This window comes from Embiotoca jacksoni, unplaced genomic scaffold (genome assembly GCF_022577435.1).
Source record: "Embiotoca jacksoni isolate LCO1_2020_lvr unplaced genomic scaffold, fEmbJac1.0.p SCAF_8, whole genome shotgun sequence".
NCBI lineage: Eukaryota > Metazoa > Chordata > Actinopteri > Embiotocidae > Embiotoca > Embiotoca jacksoni.
Window position 1 is genome coordinate 13,748,503 of NW_027185436.1, and position 23,027 is coordinate 13,771,529.

The 23,027-nt window shown below is 41.7% G+C and overlaps 1 protein-coding gene across 2 annotated transcripts; it reads left to right on the forward strand.

Annotated features, from left to right (window-relative positions):
- Window positions 1–466: 466 nt before the first annotated feature.
- Window positions 467–23,025, forward strand: homer1b (homer scaffold protein 1b). Of its 2 annotated transcripts, XM_069178396.1 has the most exons (9): window positions 467–955; window positions 6,445–6,601; window positions 8,484–8,615; window positions 10,699–10,791; window positions 13,671–13,819; window positions 19,513–19,669; window positions 19,918–20,028; window positions 20,124–20,204; window positions 20,312–23,025. In XM_069178396.1, the coding sequence occupies exons 1-9, from the start codon at window positions 936–938 to the stop codon at window positions 20,501–20,503; spliced, it is 1,092 nt and encodes a 363-aa protein (XP_069034497.1). In that variant the 5' UTR covers window positions 467–935; the 3' UTR covers window positions 20,504–23,025. The 2 variants fall into 2 exon arrangements, with proteins under 2 accessions (XP_069034497.1, XP_069034496.1); XM_069178395.1 differs by lacking the exon at window positions 467–955 and having other exon boundaries at window positions 6,082–6,601.
- The last annotated feature ends 2 nt before the right edge of the window (window positions 23,026–23,027 follow it).

Sequence of the window (23,027 nt, forward strand, 5' to 3'; positions counted from 1 at the left end):
CATCAGTCCCTTGAGCATCGAGTGACGTCACTGCGGAGGACGGTGTCGTGACGTAGGCAGTTCAATACTGACATGAACTGAGTAGGAGGGAAGCAGCAGACGCATCAGCCAGATGTGCAGTGGTTTGGTGGGAGGGGGGGTGCGGATAGGTTTTTCTTTTTGATAGATCGGCAGATCGGCTTAGATCAATAAAGCACACATATAGCTACAGCGTAGACAGTGCAACATATTTTAATCCATGTAATCGACTTGCCAGTATTGATAAGGATGGCAGGAATTTGTCACGTGACTCAGTAAAAAAAAAAAAAGAAAAAAAAAAAAGGCATGCATTGATGTTACAGAAGCACAAAAAAAAATTGTTTTATTAGGAAATGCACTGCTAATAAAGAGTGTGTGGAAATAGCTGGGGAATTGTGTGGAATAGCTGGGCGAGAGAGAGTGGGGGTGTAGCCCGAGAGAGAGAGAGAGAGAGAGAGAGAGAGAGACGCGGGTGGACGGTGTGAAGCGGCGCGCTATCTGCTGGCTAAATGAGGGCTGTCTTTCCCAGTTCAGGCAGCAGGGCTTCTCCACCCTTCCAGCGAGGATCTGTAATTCACACGACAACAGCAGGGCGCCCGTCGGATCTCCATTGGACTCTGCGCTGGATCTCCCACAGCGCTGCTGCTTCTGCTGCTGCTGCTCCATCACCAAACGCTCAACGCCAAAGGAGGAGACGATCTTCTATCCGTACCATGTGTAAAACGACATGTATGCGTGAATTCATGCGGTGACAGCGGAGGGGGGAATGGAGCAGTTGTCATCAAATTCCTGCAGACGCACCGACGGTGATACTGTGGAGACGGTCGTGTAGTGAGAAGACCTTCATACGCAGCAGCCAATCCTAGAGACTCAATTTTATTTCCAACGTAAAGGATCGGTGGTCAAGTGTCGCTTTAATGTCAACCACAACAATGGGGTAAGTGTGGTTATTATCACACAGGCTGACTGAGTTTCTTTTTCCCCATTTCTGTATTCACATCAGCTGCGTCTGCCTCTCAGGGTCTGAACTTACCTGCCATGAAGACCACAGGCAGAACACAAATAATGACCCGGGTCTATGCGTAAAAATCTATCTGTTTTTACATAAAATAAAGCTTATGGTGGATGTCGGCTATGTTCAGGCAGTCTGTCTGGTTGAGGGGTGATCTCCTCACGGCCTTGATGTGCTGCACACCATAAATTCATATTACGAAATAACTTCTTCATTTTCACCTCTATTCTGATCTGTTTGAAAAAGAAATACACTCTAGGCCCAACATGCGTGCACACAAACGTCGCTGCAGAAGTTCTCCCTGCCATCAAACTTTCAGGATCAGAAATACTCTGATAATCTGCAGTGGTTCCCAAAGTGGGGCTACACCAGTGGGTCTTCGAGGGGATTAGGGTGTGCTCGCCAAAATGAAGCAAAGTTTAAATTCTTTGTCATTAATTTTCTGTTTCCGCAGAACAGAAGAAAATGACGCTTTTTTTTTTTTTTTTTTTTTTTTTTTTTTCTAGGTCTCTGTCCCTCTGTGTTATGCACCCTAACTACCTTATAGACAGTTATGTAATTCTGAAAGACTGCATGTGCAACAGCAGCATTTGTTCTCAAATATTCTCAGTCAGAGACATTGGTGTGATGATCTGTACATCCTGTTCCATGCTGCTCTACAGAACGGTTGGAAACAGTATAATGTCAGAAGCAGGGGAATGTCAATAACTACAATGCTGCACCAGGCTGTGGGAACAGAAAGCGGCTTTCTGTCTCTATGGCACCAGAGTGGCCGCTGCCTCACACACTCCCAACAACAGGCACCCATCAGTGCGTTAGCCGCTTGTGTGCGCACGCAGTACTGCTGATTTGCATATCCCCCTAACCCTGAGCTCAGCGGTCCATTTCCCCCACCAAGCCTGCCGTTCATTAACGGCTATCTCCCTCAGTTCATTGTGATTAATTGCACAGCGGGAAGTTAACAATATGGCACAGGCGTGGTGCGATTTCAAGGCATCAGCCAAAACTCCTGCATTAACTATTTACAATACACTGGAGGCTTCCCAGTCGCCCACTCTACCCTCCTACGGTGTGGGCAGCACATCAGTCTGCCTTGTCCCACTCAGCTCCAGCTCTCCACTGGGCTCTGCCATACTGGTGACTAACTTACTGTTATGTAACTGACTTAATGACTCAATTGATCTACAGTGGAATAAATTGTAAGCTGTGATTCAGAGCTTTGTGGTGTGCATGTAGTGAATATGCAGGTTCAGATGAGATGAAAACACATAGGTGCAGATCTGTTGTCTGGCTGCCTGTCTGGCAGTAATGACACTCACAGATAGAGTTATATTTCACCTCCAGCCTCATGGCTCCACTAAGTGTCTCACAGCTCAAATGTAATGGCACAGAGGAGAACATACCGGGTTAGATAAGAAGTGTAGATGCCTATCAACACTCTCTATGCTTTCACTTCCTTTTGCAAATACAATCAATGCACGCACAGCCTTTGTCTTTACTTGTGTGTGTGTGTGTGTGTGTGTGTGTGTGTGTGTGTGTGTGTGTGTGTGTGTGTGTGTGTGTGTGTGTGTGAGAGAGAGAGAGAGAGAGTGTGTGTAGGTCATACAACCACTCCCAGTAGATGAAGCAACAGGGAGCTCTCTCATTAATGACCTCTCTCTACTTTAAATAAGATCTACTTGATTTCATGATCTACTCTGTTGAATTAATGAAAAACACTGGAAACAAGGACAACTTCGAGAGGGATGGGGTGGAGGTGGCGAGGGAAAGTGAGATTTTATGAGATTATCTGCTTGATTCACTCTCAGTGTTTGCAGTGAGAGGGAACAGCTGCATAGTTAAAGGGGACACTGAAGTAATAAAAAAAAAAGTTTACAAATACAGCCTTTTGTGGTTTAAAACAAGACGTGTGTGTGTGTGTGTAAGCAGTTTAGTGACAAACTTGGACTCAAAACTGTGTTCACATCTGTGCATCAAAACCCCTGAAGCACAAGAGGTGCTGTATGCAACACCTGTTGTGACTCCTGCAAATGCAGATGTGTGTGTGCGTGTTCACAGATCATATGGTACATGCAGAGTTCAGGTGTGTGCTATAGGTAAGCATATTTTATAGGGCGTGTTCACCCCTTAATCACAAAAAATAAAAATAACAACAAGCGGTGGTTTCCGGACGTGCAGGACGTTTTTTTATTTAATTTCTTATTTTGCCACTTTTGGACAATTTACTATTTTAGATCACTATCTTTAAAGTCCTCATGAAATCTTTTGTGTAACATTGTGGAATTTATTGACCAGGATTGAAAATTTAGATTGAAAATTCTGAAACAATCCTACTAACACTACTTCTGGCAAGACATGTTGCTGATTGACTTTTTAGATGAGTTTTTACTCACCTCCATTTACTGAAGTGGAGGCTGAAATATTTCAAAACTTGGCCAAATAAAATCAAAACTATCATGCTTAGGTGTACTTAATAGATGTAAGAAAATTGTTTTTATTATTTTTCTGTACTGACCCTTTAATTCCCAACAACACAGCCTCATTGAAGCCAGTCGGTACTCCTGCAGTTTGTAGTTCTGACTTCCAAAATGAACTGCTACTGAGTTAAAGCCTGCGTTACGGTAATTTCCTTAATTTGACTTGAAATAAATCTTGAGAAGCGGATATCAGAATTTTAAAGTTTACCTTGAAAAATGAAATAGTTCAAAAATGTATTCCTCCTCTATCAGTCAAAAAACTGCTCATCAATGAATGTATCAGCATCTCAAACACAGCAACCACAACATATAACATTGGCAACAACAAAAATTCTAGTTTTCCAGAACACATCGTTTCACATGATAGTGAAAGAAATGTCACATATGTATATACAGTGTCGTTTTTTTACACCATCTATCCACCATCATCATCATCATCATTCTCCCCCAGAAGTCCGCACAGTGTCTCAGGCACACGACCTACTCAAGAGGCTGTTTGACGCTTTAGCGTTCTTTTCCCTTAAAGACACTTATTGTGCTCTTGAACGTTCAGCACACGGCCGTATAGCTCACATAATTGTTTATACTGCACTGTGTTGCAGTTTCGAGCTTCCCACTCCCTTCGTCGTTTTCTCCTGGAAGACGGGTGGATTCATCAGCGCTCTAGCTTCTCCTACATTCATCACCTCCTCCACGTTTTCCTCATCCCTCCCTTCTTCTCTCACTTCATCCCTCTTCCTCCCTCTCTAATTCTGCCGGCCTTCTCCATCTATTTTAACATTCACGTTCCATCACCTGACCTTGTGTCACGCAGTGCACTGTGCATGCTAAACACCTCATTCTCCTCTTTATCTGTTTTTCTTTCACAATGTCTTCTTTCCAACTCGCATCCCACTAAAATTACCCCCTCGCTTACATCGTTTTCTTAGTTCCTCTCTATTCTCCTCCTTTCTTTTCAATTTCCTCTGAACATGTCTGTTTCCTTTTTAATGCACTGATGGAAGACAGACAGCATCTTACACCTTTCCCTGCAGCTTTTTTTTTTTTTTTTTTTTTTTTTTTTGGCACTTTAGCATGACGTCCCTGTTCTTAAAGCTGAGTTCATCACTGGAGTGCAAGAGGATCAACACACTCTGAACTGACCACCATGCAATCCTACAACTGCTAACCATATCAGACTCCAGGCTCCGACCAGAATCACTGTAGAAAAGAGTGGGTGCATCTATGATGGACCTGATGCCTTCCGTGTTATGCCGGCTTTTGAGGAAGGGAAAAATACATTGAATTTTTCTATATTTTGTAAGAAAGCAGCTCCCATTAAATCACATTCGATCATTTATTTTGCTGTCTTTTGAAAGTTCAGTTGTAGGAGTAAGTACTGCTTTTTTTGACAACTGGTGGGTGTCATTTTGGAACAAAACTCTTTGGCACAGGCATTCATGTAAAAATCAAAGCATAGGAACGTTGCTGTGTTTGGCGCGCACACATTCAAGCAACAGAGAGAGTGAAATTTGCCACAGATCCTTCAAATTATGCAATGAAAAACAGTACCAGTTGCCAAGCGGCTATTGCACAGATCATACGGACAGGCCACGGTTGTGTGATGTGTGCTGGGAAAGAGCTGAAATGACTCACAGTACCACCACTTACACTGCTGTCGATGATTATGATAATTCGCGCACAGCACTCCACAAGCAGCTTTGTGGAGCGGCATTAATCATCCCAGATTCACTCTCTGACTTCCTATACTCCACATTCCCCATCATTCTCTTTCTCTTTCTGTCTAACATCCCTGTCTCTCTCCCTGTCTTCATGTTTTTCTTTCTTTCCAGTCTTGGCTAATCACACACAGGAGGGGTGCTGCTGTTGAATTTTAATATTCATTTATACAGCAAGCCTTTGATGTCCCCCATCACCCCCACAGTGCAGTGTAAGCACTTCTCTATCTCGTGCTCTGCCAGCACTGCCAGCCCAGAATATCTCCCTCAGCACCCTGCGCTTTGAGAGTGTGTGTGTGTGTGTGTGTGTGTGTGTGTGTGTGTGTGTGTGTGTACTGACTGTAGATATTACCCAAGAAGCCCCAACAATGCTGCAATATATGAGGGCATTGTAAGAGCAAACTGAGGAGTGGAGGATAAATGGTTGAAGGGTGAAGGTGGTGCATGAGCGATGGGTGAATGGTTACCCAAAAAACAAAAGAGGACTCATATAATTCCCAACACCAATAGGGGCAAATCCAAACTGTGGTTTGAGTGTCACGCAGAGGTCAATAAGGAATTAAGCCAGTTCAACTGAGCCCATAATTGATCATCTGCAGATCTACAGGGACACAAATCCACAGAAACACACAAATCCAGATTTATAATTTCAGCATTGTTTGCGTGTATTTATGCACTATTTGTGTTTGTGTCTGTGGAAACTGCAGCTCTGTGGGGTGTGTCTATGGTAGTTAACCGTGGCCGACTGTCTATATTTAGCCTGAAACCGTCTCCTTTCCCCCCTTGTTCCCCTGTGTGACCCTCGCTCTGTGCTGCAGGCATTCCCATATCAGAGCAGAGAGACGGCGCTGCCTTACACAGGGAGAAAGACGGGAGAGTTTCTGTCGGATAGCTGCATTTACAGACTCGGTTTACAAGTACAGAGACAATGTATGAGAAGAAGTGTAGGCTTAAAGTGTACGAAGGAACTCTGCTGTAATTTTAAAGTTAAGTTAGCTAGTTATGCGCGTACACAAGACAATGAGTTTATGTAGTAGCTCCTTGACAGCCTCTCTTTCTGTGGTCGTGTAACTATGGAGGATGGCGAGATGGTACTTCGGTTGCCAGGGCGATCTGACTCCCCTGTAGGCAGCAGGAGTTTCGGTGCAGGCGGTGGGTTTGGTGAGACGTTGGTGTTGCGGCACAAAGAGGTTCACCACTTCTTCTTCGTCCCCTTCAGGGAGCAGCCCATCTATAGCACGAGGGCTCACGTCTTCCAGATTGACCCCAACACCAAGAAGAACTGGTTGCCCACCAGCAAGCATGCCGTCACTGTCTCCTACTTCTACGACAGTACGCGCAATGTCTACCGCATCATCAGCCTGGATGGCACCAAGGTGAGCGGTTGAGTCTTACCATGCACAATTTGTCACACACAAAACACCGGCTATTTTTTCATTTCTGCCAACCGTCGTGGCTTTATTAGGATGTTCCAGATGTTTCAGCGTAATTACCTGATCGCATGTCAAACAGCTTCCCAGGAGAATTTAGTGTCACAGTGATCCACTGAGTGTTAACAGTGTTAGGAAGCCCTACACTGGAAATTAATGTGCAAACACATCTTAAAAGAGCTCAGCGTTGCAGGATGTCAAAAGACTGACATCTCATGTTTCATTGTGTGTATGCACCCAACTGCTGTACTTGTGTGTATCTGTCTGCACTTCAGAGTCTACACTTATATCTCATGATATTCCTGTTAGAGACTCGGGACATTTCAGCTGGGCTCGGTGTGATCGAGGTAGCTCAACATGACTAAATGCAGATTCGAGTTCTTTATAGGGACCGACCAGTCACACACATGCACCCAGTTATGGAGAGGTCAGGTTAAATTAGAAAAGCAGATGACGGAGTGAGAAGAATGTGTGTCAGAAGAAACAACTGGAGAGCAGCGGAGACGGAAAAGTGTGAAGCCAGGTGAACAACAAGGGCAGAGAGATGTTAGGGGTGAATGGATGAGTTTGCACTCAGTGATCACTAAATGTGTGGACAATCGCCTCATATCACAAAGCACGCAACAGCTAGTTAATCACAAAATTAAACTATTGTGTAACACACTGACTGCCACCCTTCCCAAACTCATCATTATGTATTGATGCCAACCAGAGTGCCAACCATTACACAACAGTGCTAATTGATCAGCCATTAATTTGTTCTCCATTAGTGTTATTTAACAAAGGCAGCTGACTTATATAACATTAAGAGGCAGCCTTCAATTTGGGCTGATGTAAATTGAAAAATGAGGCTGGAGATGTTCTATATATTTCTGTGTTTTTATCTAATCCCGCAAAAAAATAAAAAGAAGCCTGTTCTTTCATCTCTCAGTTCCTTGCTCAACTGTGCCTCTTGTATTTAGCTCAAGCCCTTTAGTTCCTACAGAGGATGTAAATCTTTAGAAACCAATGATGATTATAGTTGCTATTATTTTTTTGGAAGATTAACTTTCTAAAACAGTACAGTTTTGTTGTTTCTAACAAATGTTACTCATCCAGTGCGTAAATAGTGTGTAGAAAGCTGTTTTCAGTGGCGGAGTTCTCATGAGTATTTACATGACAATATATGTTGGATTTACTCAAAATATACTACCCCTGTTTCACAATGAAGAGACCTGTCACCCAGTGCAAAGATGCGTCTCCCTGATGTGTTTTTAACAGTTGTCGGACAACAATGGAGCTACAGTATATGGGACACAGCACTATGTAGTCAGAGTAAGTGTAGGGCTGAAACTATAAATATTTAACATATGAAATACTCATTTAGTACATAAAATGAAAACAAATTGTGAGAATTACAATTACCCAAAAGTGACAAATTCATATCCGTGTTTAATTCAAGTCCGTTGTAAAGTAAAGCTTTATTTTATAAAAAAAAAAAAAAGAAAAAAAAAAAGAGAAACCAGAAACCTTCTCATTTGAGAAACTGGAAGCAAAGAATGCCTAAAATAACTAGTTGATTTTTAAATTTGTTGAAAAAACGTTTAGTGACACGTGATCGAGACACAAATAGCAACAGCTAATGTGTATACTTGTTCCACATACATACAATATAATGTTTTATTCATATTTTCATCTATTGTCCTGATTTTTGGTAATAATAATCTGATAAGGACAAAACACATGTACTTAGGTTTATATTCTCTCTCCTGTACACACACTAAATCAAATATTACACGTTTATAACGTTAATTTCATACAAATGAAGTGGGTTGGCTCTGTTTTGCAGGCAATAATCAACAGCACCATCAGTCCCAACATGACGTTCACAAAGACCTCGCAGAAGTTTGGCCAGTGGGCAGACAGTCGAGCTAACACCGTCTACGGACTGGGATTCTCCACTGAGCATCATCTATCCAAGGTACCACCCCCATCCACCCAAACACACACACACCTACACGCAAACCACATACTATCAACGCTTCAGCATAAATTACAGGGCGTCTTGTCTTTCCTTCTCCTCCACCATGGTCCCTGAGAGAGAATGGCCTTTCAGCTTTCTTTTCTCTCTGGCTGCTACAGCTTCTCTCAAAGTGTAGATCCGGACTGGGGCATTTCTTTCTTTTTTTCTGTGTTTTTATAAAAGTTAAGTGTGTGTGTGTTCACTTGTGAGTTGGCGATTTCTCTCCTCTGCAGTATGATTAAGCTCTGTCGTGAGCCGCGGAGGCTCACAGCACACACACACACACACACACACACACACACACACACACACACAAACTTTAGACACGTCCTCTGTGTCAGCAAGGCAAGGATAACAAGGCTGATAACAATTCTCGATATTAAATGCATGTCATATCATATACTCAACATTAAGAACATGTTGCCTCGTGACCTGAGAGTTGTCCATTCAGGTGTTTTCTCCTCCCTCAACAAATGTCATATAACTCCCTTAAACAATGTGCACACTTCTGTTTCATCTGTGTAAAATTTAGGGACATTTCTGTCAGACATTGTGCTTCCGAGTTTAAAGGGGCACTCCACCCATTTCGCATGTTGGTTTAAATCCATTTAGTTCCCTTTATTTATTATTAGAAGCAGCATATGTGAAAACAGTTCTCGAATGTTTATTCTGTGGCTGTTGAGGATGAGTAAACAACCCTGATGATGTCATCAGGATTGTCTCAGTTTTGGCCTATTTTTTGCCGCTCGAGATCGGGACCAAAAGTCGAATATCTCGGCCACTGCTGTTTTTATTTTGAAATGTAGCACCTGTGCAAAAAGTAAAGCTAACTGGTCCCCGCTTAGTGGCCCAGTAAAAATGTATCTAATAATGCAGCTGTAAAACAGCCATTTGCTGTAGAATAGAATGTATTTCGCCAGTGTCACTGAATTTGTTGTCATATTGTACAAATATAATCTAATCTCTAATCTGTTTTAATCGTTATGAAACTTTTTAAATAAATAAAGTTTATAGGAAGTAGAAACACATTTTGTGAAGTGTTCAGTTCACTGTTAACCTCATATCATGGTCACGAACAAAAATAATAATGATAAAAAAAACTTTACCCACTTTTCCATCTGACTGGCAAATGTAGAGCATCTTGTGCTTTAACTGACTCAGTGATGATTACACTGTTAACAGGAAAAGTGTCTGAGAAGTATCAATATTCAGTTTTACAGACACCTACCAGCCAATTAGAACTATTTTCTTTGGTTCAAAATTGAAATAATCTGATTCACTTCTCAGATATCTGCAGTGCCAACTCTCCTAGAGCACTTACACGGAGGCCGACTGCATTTAGATCACTGTACCACAACTATTATATTGCACCGAAGTGAAGTGATATTGAGTTACTCATTGCAACTTGACTAATGGCGGACATAAGATTGGCTGCAGCAGAGTTGTCAATTTGATTTCCTCACCACTCAGCTCTATGCCGCACTTTATGTACTAAATTACTCTGTAAAACTGTGGGAGCAGAGTCAGGGATGAACCACACCCTAAAGGGACATCATTGATGTGTGCCTGTGTGTATGTGCCAGTGTTTATATTTGCTCAAAGGCCCTCAGCTGAGCTCACCTTACAGCTTCAGGCTCGGAGGGATGTATCTTTGCTCTGCACTAAAATAACCCTAGAGATCAACTTCAGTCACTGACAACTTCTGATTACAGGAAAACTGTATGAGGAGAGCACAATGGCACCGTCTGGTTTGCTCTGTGTGTGTGTGTGTGTGTGTGTGTGTGTGTGTGTGTGTGTGTGTGTGTGTGTGTGTGTGTGTGTGTGTGTGTGTCATATTTCTACTGAGGAATTATGGGTAATTCTTTTCTAAATTCAACTGTGGGTTGTTATTGGCAACAGCTTCTCCCTATCCTTCACAGTTGACCTATTACATGCTGATCTCTACCTCTCTGCGTTCATGCACATATGGCTTTACTGAACAGATTAAACAACACAATGGTCGAAACTACAGTCAACATTGATGGTTGTCCTCTGTGTCCAGTTTGCAGAGAAGTTTGCCGAGTATAAAGAAGCAGCACGGCTTGCCAAGGAGAAGAGTCAAGAAAAGATGGATATGGCCACGTCCCCTTCTCAGGTACGTTCAGCACATTCTATCCTCACCACAGCGTCACTTTATGTCACTCCACTCGTGACCTCCTATCACAGGCATGTTGTGTGTAGCAGCTGGTGAACAGGTCAGAGAGGCAAATTCAGAAAACTTGAAAGACACAAACAAATGTTTGGATGATGTTTATGGCAATGGTGGAAAAATTATTCACATCTTTTACTGAGTTAAAAGTACCAGTATTAATACAAAAATACTGAAAGGAAAGTAAAAGCCTTACCAATCATACCAAAGTAAAAGTAGAGAATTATTGTCAGTATTACTATCAATGTAACAAAAGAACTGGTTTAATAATATTATTATTACTATTATTAGTGGTGTGTAAGCAGGATTTTACTGTTGTACCTGGTTAAATTGTAGCATATATATTCTTTATACAGTTATGTATGGGGTTGTGCCCATACAGCAGGCAACTACCACATCTGACGAATGATTGATAGATAATTCAACTGCTCTGACATCTGGAAGGTAAAACTTTTTCACGGATTCACAAGCAAGAAAGGTCAGAAATCCCAAATGTAATCCTTAAAGATGACCAGTGTTTATATCTGTCAAATAAATATTGTGGCGAAAGAACAACAATTCTCTATTGTGAAATGCATAAAGTATCATAAAATGCAAATAAAAACTCAAAATTGTACTTGCAGTACTTGAGTAAATGTTACTTTCCACCACTGCATGATCATCTGGGAAGTGCTGACACTGACTTTAGACCTTTATTGTCATTATGGGAACATAACAAATTACTTAGGACGCTCTCATACACTACATAAACATTGTTCAAACAATAAAATTGGTTGTATGACAAAGTGCATTACAGGGAGCTGGGGTAAATCGTGTGTATATCCGTGGCATACATATCAAAAAGAAGGGGTTAAATAAGCAGGAGGAGATTTGGCGCTGTATATTAGGAATTGTTGCTTTGCACATGACAAGACACTTGTATAGAAAGAGTGTGTGTCTGTAGAGAAACATGAAGTTATTGCAGTTATTGCACATGACCCATAGACCATCAGTCATGGAGTCCATGTTGATTCCCAGCAGGATATAACAAACATTTACTCTGTATGTATGCACCCTATACATTAAAAAAAAAAAAAAAAAAAAAAAGCTGTTCTTTGGACTCTCCATAAACTGGACAACATAATCAGGCTGTATGTTGGGTGTTTGTTTGTGAGGGATATCTAATAATAGTGTTATAGGGTAGGTGCAACTGTGTCTGGGAAAAAAATGAGCAGTTTCAGGGGAGAATCCCGAGAGAAATCTGTTCTTTAATCTAAGGGCTTCATGTCCTCGTCTGTTCATTATGGAGGCTATGGGAGCAGCCCCCTGCTGTACTGCAGTCTATTACTTGTACTATTAATGCTGCAGCCCACATGGACTGAAATGCTACAGTTCTTCCCATGTGAGGATGTGTTTTAATGAGAGGACAGCTCAGCTCACACCACGGGGCGAAGGTTGCATGTGCACTGGCCACCACAGTGCCATAGGGGTGAAAGTAGAAACAGGTTGCGACCTTCCCGACACAAACCTGCAGTGGTCGACTGAAGCTGTCTGCTCCATTTCACCACTGAAAGTCAGTGTTTCACGCACATGCCCGCTGGCTTTCTTTCTAACCTCCACATCCTCTCTTTGCTCTCGACTAAATTAACTGAAAAAAACATGAGCAGCAAATTATTCCACTAAAACAAGATGAGAAAACACAGAGCTAAATGCTATACGTTGGTCCCAAGAGGCCAAACCCCAGCGGAAATGCATCATGAACAGATATTAAATAATATACTGATGAATGTGGAGCTCCAAATGTAAAACGAGCCATAATCTTCTTCTTATCTCTCACTTCCCTCTTGTCCATTAGAGGCGTACAAGCAGTGTCATTGTGCTGCTGTATTGTGCCCAAGCCCTGAGTCTTAATAGCTTTGTTTTATGTAAGTGCAGCAGCTAAATGATTAGTCTCTTGTATAATTCTGCAGTTGCATGGGATGTAAAGATAAGAATTAATCTGTGAGTCTGTAATTTCCCAGTGCTACAGCAAGCTATTTTACTGGCCTATAGGAATGTGGAGCAGCTCACTAAGATGTACAAATGTTTAGCACCACAGCAGTCAGAGCTGTTTCAGTGTGAGACATCAACACACCATCCCCAAATACCCACATTTCCATCATTTATTATGCCTCAATTCTTACATGGAAAAAAATTATACAATTTTCTGTTAAGAATTTATTATGAAATTCTTGTTTTTATTTCACTGTCATAATAACAGACCATTGGGGTCACATATCCAAGTTATGTATAATTCAGTTTTATTGCAGTTTTGATTGTTTTTTGTTAATTTGTGTCTTTCAATCATTACAAATGGAATATCTTCCGGTTTTAGACTGTAAATCTGATAAATCAAGACAATTGTGGATGTCATCTTGGGAAAAACAATCCTAGTTGACAGGTTAATTCATAATTAGAATAGTTGTCAGTTGCAGCCATAAAATTGGGCTCTTTTTGTCTTTGTTACTTCAATCATGGTGTCTTTCTTTGCTCGTGCTAATTACTATCCAGTTTTCTTCTATTTAATCTAAACAAATAAATGTTTCTGCTTTTAGTAATGTTAAATGTTGAATATCATGAATGCCTAGGGCTGTAAAAGCAACCAGACATTATAAAAAAATTAAACATGTAGGAGATGTCAAAGCTTTTATGGCCTCATTATTATTAAGTTTAGTTATCAAATAATTTTTCAATTGATCAGTAGTTTCCTGGTGTATCTAATTATGAAAAAACAGTTTGAAGAAAATAACTGTTGTAACATTTCAATAGATGACAGTAACAGCTGAACCACTTTGTTTCACATGTAGGAGTCTCCAGCAGGTGAGCTTTCATCACCTTTGACCCCGGTGACTCCGCCCATGGAGACCCTCAACGGCACAGATGATATTTGCGACACGCCTCCCAACTCGGACAGTCGCCCCGAGCCGGCGCAGAACGCACTGGCCTTCGCACACAGGTACGTCCCTCACCATGATGTGTTCATTGTCGTGTTTGACATGTTTACCACAGATGTCACAGTCTGACCATATATAGTCACTGCCACAGTCATATTTCACACGATCAATACTAAAATACATGAATTGATATGATTTTTTTTTTTGTCTGTTGTCTGTGTCAGGCACACACGTATACACCTCTCTTCTTCTGTGTCCTTCTTTTTTGTCTGCGTGCACCTATATACGTTGCATGTCAGCATGGTAGTGAGCGCCCTCTATTCACCGCTGCTCTCTCATGTCTTTCCTCTCTAGGGAGCAGTTTAAGACTTGTCGGGTCTGTTCTTTCTGATAGAGATGTCAGTACAAGTCCTGACTACTGCAACACCATAACTACGCAAAACAAAAAATAAAATGTTCAGGCACAAAGTTTTCCAAAATAAGCACCTGAATGCAGGTCAGCAGGAGGGCGGGTACTCTTTCCAAAACCTGAAGCCGGTTTAGAAACCGTAACTGAGGTAAAACCAGCATACCAAAACTCCGGTGAGGAGCAATGCAGTGAAATGGGTGCAATGAAATCTCCTACACACATTCACACAGTCACACCACATGGACGAGCAAAAGATGTAACTGAGTGTTTCTCAGGATTGAGGGAATATTTAAGTTATCAATTTAGTTCAATCTGAGCATGCTCGGTGAGGAAACTCACACATATTTATAGTTTTATGTACTGTATGCCTAATGCAATGCAATAATATCCTTTTAAATGCAAATTCAAGTCCCTTCACTGAGTAGGTGTTGGTGTCACCTCTGTGCATGCACCACTACTGTTGTACACATTCTTCTTTGTGTCTTGTTAGCAGACTCAATACTGAAATGGATAATTCATGTTCCTTATGATTGTTAATACTGGTTCATATACAGCAGACTGTGTAAGATAAAGAGGTCAAAGAGTCTTATGAATATGTTTCTGTGTATAATGGGATTCTGAAAAGGTGTGGTTGTGAGGTTCATCATCAAAAAGGTGTGGATGAAGCATTTATGTAAGACTTATATAACACACTGTGGGTAGTGGGAGGCATGGAAAGAGCAGGACGGACAGACAGACAGAGAGAGAGAGAGAGAGAGAGAGAGAGAGAGAGAGAGAGAGAGAGAGAGAGAGAGAGAGTGTGTGTGTGGAAGAGAGAGAACGACAGAGAAAGAGGAGTATTGTATAAAGTCTGTACATGAGTCACTGATACCCAAACACCACCAACTGCACACACTCTCACTACAATAAATAAACTCAACAGAAGGGATGGACAATCAGTTGGAGTTGTTGAAGTGAGTGAAGTGTTTTTATTTTTTACTGTCACTTGTAGTCGACTGTACACGCAGGTCTTTTCTTTTGTAAAATCTCTGTAACTTTCGTTATTTCTCTGGCTGCGATTCATATTAATTAAAGATATTCATCAATCGTTTTAATGTATTATCATTCTTTTTTTGTTTAATATTGGTGTCTGACTGAAGGAGCCTTATCTTTTTTTGATGTTTAAACATCAATTCAGAGATCTTTTAAGACACTGAAGAGGTTTTGTTATTAATGTGGGGCGGTCTGTAAAGTAAATGCTCAGAAATCCCTAGCACTACTGGATGAACTCCGTAAGGCTACACAGAAATGTGCAGTGAGAGCGGGATGTAGAGAGGACACCCACTGCCTGCTGCAGCCTTGCTGCTGATGTGTCTATTAATGCTGCATGCGTGGGAGACAGCAGGCAGGGGTCGACTCTCGGCATTCACGATGGCAAGTGTGGACGTAACAAGCAAAGCTCAGTCTCACATTTTCTCAGAGGCCTGTGTAGCGAGGGTAGATGCAAGGACCATCCAGATATTTCACCACATGACCCTCTGTTTTTCCATCTTTCTCTCCATGAATCATCACCCTTTAGTTTAATATCTACTGTGTGCATCATCTCACGTCTATCACCTTTTATAGTAGCTGCATCAGGCTGACATGTGCCTCGAAATGTGATTACAATGCATTTTCTGACTGTTTGATTAACAGTGTATAAGCAGGCGGTTGAAAGCCAAGAGAAAAGAATAAAGCGTTTAGTGTATTTTGAATTGGTTGACTATCCTTTTTCATGAGGATACAGACTCACATGTAGAAAGACAGCAAACACTTGCACACAGACCCTCTGTGGTGCTTTCGGTGCGTTGCTCTGCCATGTGTCCTGAATTAAACGATGACTTGTCTCCATAGCATACACACCACACTGCTGCTTAGCTGGGCTGTGTAGGCAGGTATGTGTGGGTGCAGAGGAAGAGAGAGGAGGATGAGAGACAGCAGTATGCAGAGCTGTGAGAGAGTTTTTTTTTTCATGTCAGGATGTAGGCGTGTTTGGCAGGTCTGCATTGGGCTGGTTTTGAATGGTTTTCTGAATATTGTAAGACCTTTAGTTGGGACTGCCTTTGTTATATGTGAATGGTCTTCTAGTGTTGGTGGATGTAGGCGTCTGTCGGCGGCTTTGTGGTAGGAGACTTGTGTGGAAGGAGACTGTGCCAGTGTCTCCGTTTTTCCAGTGCTGCCATGGCAACTGCTCTGCCTCCCTGCTTCTTGAGCAGCTGCGTGAGGAGGAAGAACCTACCTGATAACGAACAGCGGCCAACACGGCAGAAACACAAGACAGCTGTAGAAAAACTCTCTGTGTCATACAAGTTTACACTTTGTGTTCGGTAGCTTTATTGAAAATTATACTCGACATTGTGAAGTAGTAAAACACAAAACACAGTTTTAACATTTTATTCAAGACTTACAGTGTGTTGGCAGTGTGTACAATTTACGTACAAAAGTATTCTGAATTTAGACTAAAATAAAAAATAATGAACAATTAAAAAGAAAATATTAACTAAAGACAAAAAAATTGTCCTGTACTGTTTCTCATTCAGACACAAAGAAAAAAATAGATAAAAGCACATTAAAGTTCACTCCTTATCCAGATATATTGTGATTAAAAACAGTGCAAACAAATCCCTAACAAATCAGGAAAACAAGAAATAATTGCTAATTGATTCTTTCTTTATAAAAAGTGTAGTTACAATAACAATTACACTTGAGTCATCAACTGAAAAACATCTGCAATAGTAAAATCACATGATCTTCTCTATGAGTAGCTCAGCGACACAGCAGCAGCTAACTTACCCTCCATGTGTCTCACACACCTTCATCTCTGCCCTGCTGTCCTCAGCCAGATTTGTGCTCAGGTGAAACCTTTCAGCCATTCTCATTTAACGAAGACGAACACCAATGTCAAAACATCTTGCACTCTTTCCTCTCTTCTAAATCTCCCTCCGTCGCTCTCCCTGGCTTTCTCCGTCTGTCTCCATCTTCACATCTTGACGCCTCGCCTGCACTCTGGCTCTCCAGGCTGGTGTGTGGGGTTTATACATTTGTGGAGCGGCGTGCATTGGTGACAGCACGGCTCCATCTGTATGAGTATGTGTGTGTGTGTGTGTGTGTGTGTGTGTGTGTGTGTGTGGTTGCGTGTCTGTTAATATGTGCATGTGTAGGATGAAGTGTCGTCTCCCTCCTATGCGTCACACATGCAGACACACTTGCACTCACTGTGGGGGCAGCTGTTGTGTAACAACTGAAGGCACCGTGGGAGTCCTGAGTGATTTATATCTGGGCTTTCTCTCTTTTACACTTCACAGAGTGGGTGTTATAGCATAGTGGAGTGCTGCTGCAGTGTGTGAACATATACAGTGGGCTATATGTGTGTGTCAGTGAGGGGGTAGAACACAACAGAAAACAACATCGCTATGGGTCATACAGACCCTCACAGCTAAGCTTCCTTTTGTGTTAGTCTGTGTACCACTTTGAGGAATCACTGTGAAGTATGTAGGTGTAGATGTTCATTTTCAAAGACACTTGACTGGTACTCGACAAAGTTTAGGTCTGTTACACTCTCCCGCCAAAGTCAGACATTATGTGAGAGACAGGGAGTGGGCATTATGTAAATATGAAATGACTGCATGCTGCGGATGTACAGTATCTAACAGCAGAGGAACGGAAACGCAAACAGTTTCCCTCCACAAAGTTTTGTTCCTTCATGTAACTAATATACTTACTCTCTAGTTTATATACTATGCCGTATGTTAATTATATGTATGATATATTAGAACTGCAGTGATTAGTAGATTAACCGATTAATTGACCAATTATTCTTAGTCTTTTTTTAAAATTTATTTTATGAAAATATTGTATTCCAGCTTCTTGAATGTGAATATTTTCTGGTTGGAAAGTGTTGGTCAGGACAAAAGAAGACATTTTAGTTTGCATGTTTCACTTTGGGAAACACTAGTCAACATTTTTCACCATTTTCCAACCTTTCAAAGACCTAACAGAAAATGTATTAATCAGAAACAATTCATAATAATAATAATAATACAGAAAACAAATCCTTAATTGCAGGCCTATATTATGTTAAATATACTAACCTGAACTATCAACTATATGCAAGACTTTTTTCCACCAGCCTTTTTCTCCCACTCGTGCCTTTCCATCATGACATTCAGTCACGTTCAATCGCTCCTCCCTCATCTCTCATCTCATCTTCTCGTCTGTGAGTAGCTGGACCAGATTAGGCTCCAGCCAGTCTGAGGATATAATCTCAGATTACACATCATGTGCTTTCAGCAACTAGACGTAGTGCCGTCCTCCAGCCTGAGTGCCCACTGCAGTCTTTGTCTCCTCATGTGGTCTGGTCAAATCTGACAGATTCACAAATATTCTGTCTAAAAATTTGATTTATTTAATCAAATTTTGCATAAGGCCTGATAACACAAAATATATTTACATAAAATGTTGGTTGTTTTAGTTAAAACAACTGGAATGAATGGGTGAGTCTACAAGTAAAAGGAAAATGTACAAATTAGGAACATGTACATTAATCAAATGGACAGACTTCCTTCTCAGACATCATCAGTGTTTTTTGTGATAGTGTTATTGTTGTGTTTATGTCAAGTGTAAATAGATTAATCATAATGACCATTTTTGACTGTGAACACATCAGATGGTACATTGGACCACTGAGGGGGTTACAAAATAAATGTCTATTTACACTTTGATAAAATGATGAATATAGCGTATTTCAACCGTATATAATAAAGTTTACATAAATTGAAAATAATAATTAATATATTTATTCATAATATTTAGCTTAATGAGATCTTCAAAACTACATGTCCCAAAAACAAGGGAAACACCCAACATCACAACGCATAATCAGGTGGCAGTTTTGTACTATGATAAATTATGAACAGTTAATTTTGACATCAAAATAACACAGCAAAGGATGGAATGATGGAATGATGGATGGACGGACAGACGGACAGATGGAGGGACGGAGGGACGGATCGACGGACGGACGGAAGGACGGACAGACGGACGGATGGACGGACAGACGGACGGATGGATGGACGGATGGACGGATGGATGGATGGATGGATGGATGGATGGATGGATGGATGGATGGTTGACTGGCTGCTTCAAAACAATATAAATTGTGTAATTTTGTGTGAAAAAAAAGTCAGTTGACTTTATTTTTCAGATTCATATCAAACATCATCAATTTCAGATACACACACTTACATCCACAGCATGAAAACTTGAGCGTGTATCTTCTTATGTTACTACTGATGAACTGACAGCCTGTATGTCTCTTGTGTTCTGCAGCCCGGCCATGACAAAACACTGGGAGGCTGAACTGGAGGCACTGAAGGGGAACAATGCCAAGCTAACAGCAGCTTTGCTGGAGTCCACAGCCAACGTGAAACAATGGAAACAGCAACTGGCTGCCTACCAGGAAGAGGCAGAGAGACTACACAAACGGGTGAGCGAGGGGGCACAGGAATGCTTGTTAGGATTCATGTGTGATTAAATCATTTAAATCCAACAGGAGCGATTATTAGGATGGGATGCTGTGAAGTCAGGATGAGAGGAAAAAAACAAAGGGGACATGAGTGGAAGCATGAGGGAGAGTAAAGAAAAGGTAGCCTGGGAATGAGACTGAGATCAGGTTTGTGTTGTTCCAGTCTCTCTCTCCATGGATGTGTCATGATGTCCATCTGCTCCTTGTAGGTGACGGAGCTCGAGTGTCAGAGCAACCAAACGCCCGTGATCAAATCCCAGAAGACTGAGCTCAACCAAACCATAGAGGAACTAGAGAACACACTAAGGGATAAAGAAGAGGTGTGTTGTATATGTGTGACTTGTCTTGAAATGTAATGACTCATGCATCCTACATTTATGTCACACAGCCTTTTAATCTTTCTTATGCCCTGCAGGAAATGGAAAAGTTGAAAGAAGAATTGGAAACCATGAATGATCTGATGGAGCAGAAAGACACTCTTACCCAGAAACTTGAGGTGAATGAAAGAAAGTGGTTTTACATGCTTAAACGCTTCCTTGTCTTATGTATCCCCTCAAAAGAAAAACCATCGCTACGGCAACAACTTTGTTTCTCCGTCTCCAGGAGACAGAGCTGCGCAGTCGGGTGCTGGAGGAGCAGCTGGCGGGTGCTGAGCAGCGGCTGGAGGAGAACCAGGAGGAGCAGGAGAATTTCAGGAAGAGCCTGCGGACGCTGCTGGAGCTGCTGGACGGCAAGATCTTTGAGCTGACGGAGCTCAGAGACACCTTGGCTCGGCTCATAGAGGAGGCCAGCTAGAGACGGAGATGCCTAATCTTCACAGACAGAGCCATATGATAATTTACGCCCCCGACTCACCCACACCAACCCCGCCCCTCATCCTCATACGGCCCGCACATTAAAGCTGAGACACCACACTGCCCACATTCATATTTCGCTCAAAAAGGGCAGCTGATTCCCCTCTTTACCTTTCAGGCATGAAGTTCCTCCCAAACCGCAGGTAGTTTAAGTCGATGCAGGGACTACCTCAGCTTGCCTTCTGATTGGCTGGCGTAGGCATGACATCGGTTGACCTGGTCACTACAATTATAGAGATGCCTACCGTGGCACATTGCAACTGCCCCACAACTCACACACACACACGCACACACACACACACACACACACACACACACACACACACACACACACACACACACACACACACACTCCCTCACGAAGAGTTAACTTGACAACTGTGCCTCAGTGCCATCTACTGTTTGACTGGGAGAGCTGCACCACAGCTTGCAACATCACAATGCCCCCCCTCCCCACCCTTCCTCTCTAAACTGCCCCCCCAAGGGGAATGTTGAAAGTCATGTGGAAATAATTGCTGTTAAGACTCAGAGAACTGCGCCAAAGCTGCCAAATCCCCCGAAAATATTGTCCTCTAACTAGCAGATGATCCAAAGTGACTTACAGTACAGAGAAGAGCTGAACAGAAAACCCCAAGTTTGAGCTCGGGCTGCCAGAAGAGCGTCACTGGGAACAGAGAATTAAAGGATGGCTCTCAGTAAACCAGTCAGTCTTACCTATTGGCCTGGAGCAACACCACTGCAGCTCCCCAGCCTGGATACACAGGGCTGCTGGGAAATGGAGTTTGGTGTTCTTCTTTAATGAAAATGAAAGACATCTGTATATCCACAGCCAATTTAAAACCCCTATATGATAGATGACAATTGAATCTTCCAGAGGCAGTTTCATGCCACACAGAAATTTTAGACATGACGAGTTCCCGTATCCAGACTGCTTCCACCATCACAGACAACCGACCTGTCTTCCTGCCAAACTCAGTGTGGTGTGTGTTTCCGAACAAGGCCTGGCCTTCGACATAATGTGTGCCTTCAAAGCACACATGAGTGGACACATGTTTGTATATAATATGTGTGTGCGTGTTGTGCTGTGAGAGAAAGACCCTGTTCTGGACAGCGAGGCCTGCACACACACACAGACACACACACACACACACACACACACACACGCTGAGCAATACCAGACAGGATCTATACGACACCTCTATCCAATTCTATCAGGTACTCTACTCAGTGGACTCATGCAGATAGGTCAAATGCAACTAAGCTGACAACAGAAAGTGTACTACTGTTGACCGCAAAACTGTGTGGCAGCCCTGTCTGGTCGAAGTAGTGCATCGTGAAGGGCTTACAGAGTGTCATCTTCGTTTCCGTAAATCTCCACCCTCAGTGAAACTGGCCACAGATTTTCACTCTTCATAGGTGAATACAGAACTGTACTCAGTTTCTACTCTTTTTTTTTTACACAGGATATAATACCGATGATATAATTACTGACCTGTATAAGACAACTTTCTACTCATGACGGCATTGTAAATGAATGGATGGATAACTCAAATGCAGTAACACCCTGCAGTGGCTTATTGTTGTGTATTAACCCACTGGTTTGTGGCTAGTCTGTAGGTAAACAATGAAAACCTCTTCTATATATTTAAAATGAGTAACAACACAATGTAAACACATAGTGTTACACATTCTGTACCAAAATATACACTCACTGTATAAAGCAGCTATTATGCCGGTGAAATCCAAAACTGCATCTTAAAATTTCTTCCTTTAAAATTTCTCAAAAGCTATATCTTCACTAGGTGCTGCTTACCTTTCAATTGAGCACCCTGTTTGCACTGTGTTATTACACTGTTGTAACGCCATTATATGTCAAAAGATTTGCTTTTAGTACTAGCACAGTATAATTATGTACTTAAATTATGTTCTGTAGTTAGTTACACAGGTTAATACACTGGAATAAGGCCTATGTAAAGGGAAATGTTACCAAGTTTTTCTTTCTGGTTTAAGTTTGACAGTCGAATGACAGACGGAACACCTTAATATTAATGCTATTGTTAATGAATGCCTTTGTACAGTAGTGGATAAGAAGCTTTTCATTCTCCTGTTTTGTAACTTATGGTATTTAAATGTAGGTATTATTATTGTATTTAGAGGTATGAAAAGACTGGCAATATTTTTGACTATTTAAAGTAATTTTGAACTCATGATATTAAAGAGGTACCTCAGGCTAATGATGTTCGTAGATTGGTGAGACTTGTGTGTTTGCAGGTGAAAGGATTTGCCAAGTGCAGGTGAAAAACGATCAGGAGACCCACCTGTTGGTGCTTCAGCCAAATTGAATCCTTTGCTGAATTCAAACAAAGACGGCCTGTCCAGGCTGAGAACACACATCTGTGAACTGAGAAATGCTATGTTTTATATTCAAATACAGTGACCGCAGAATTCAGTGTGTGCAAACTGCT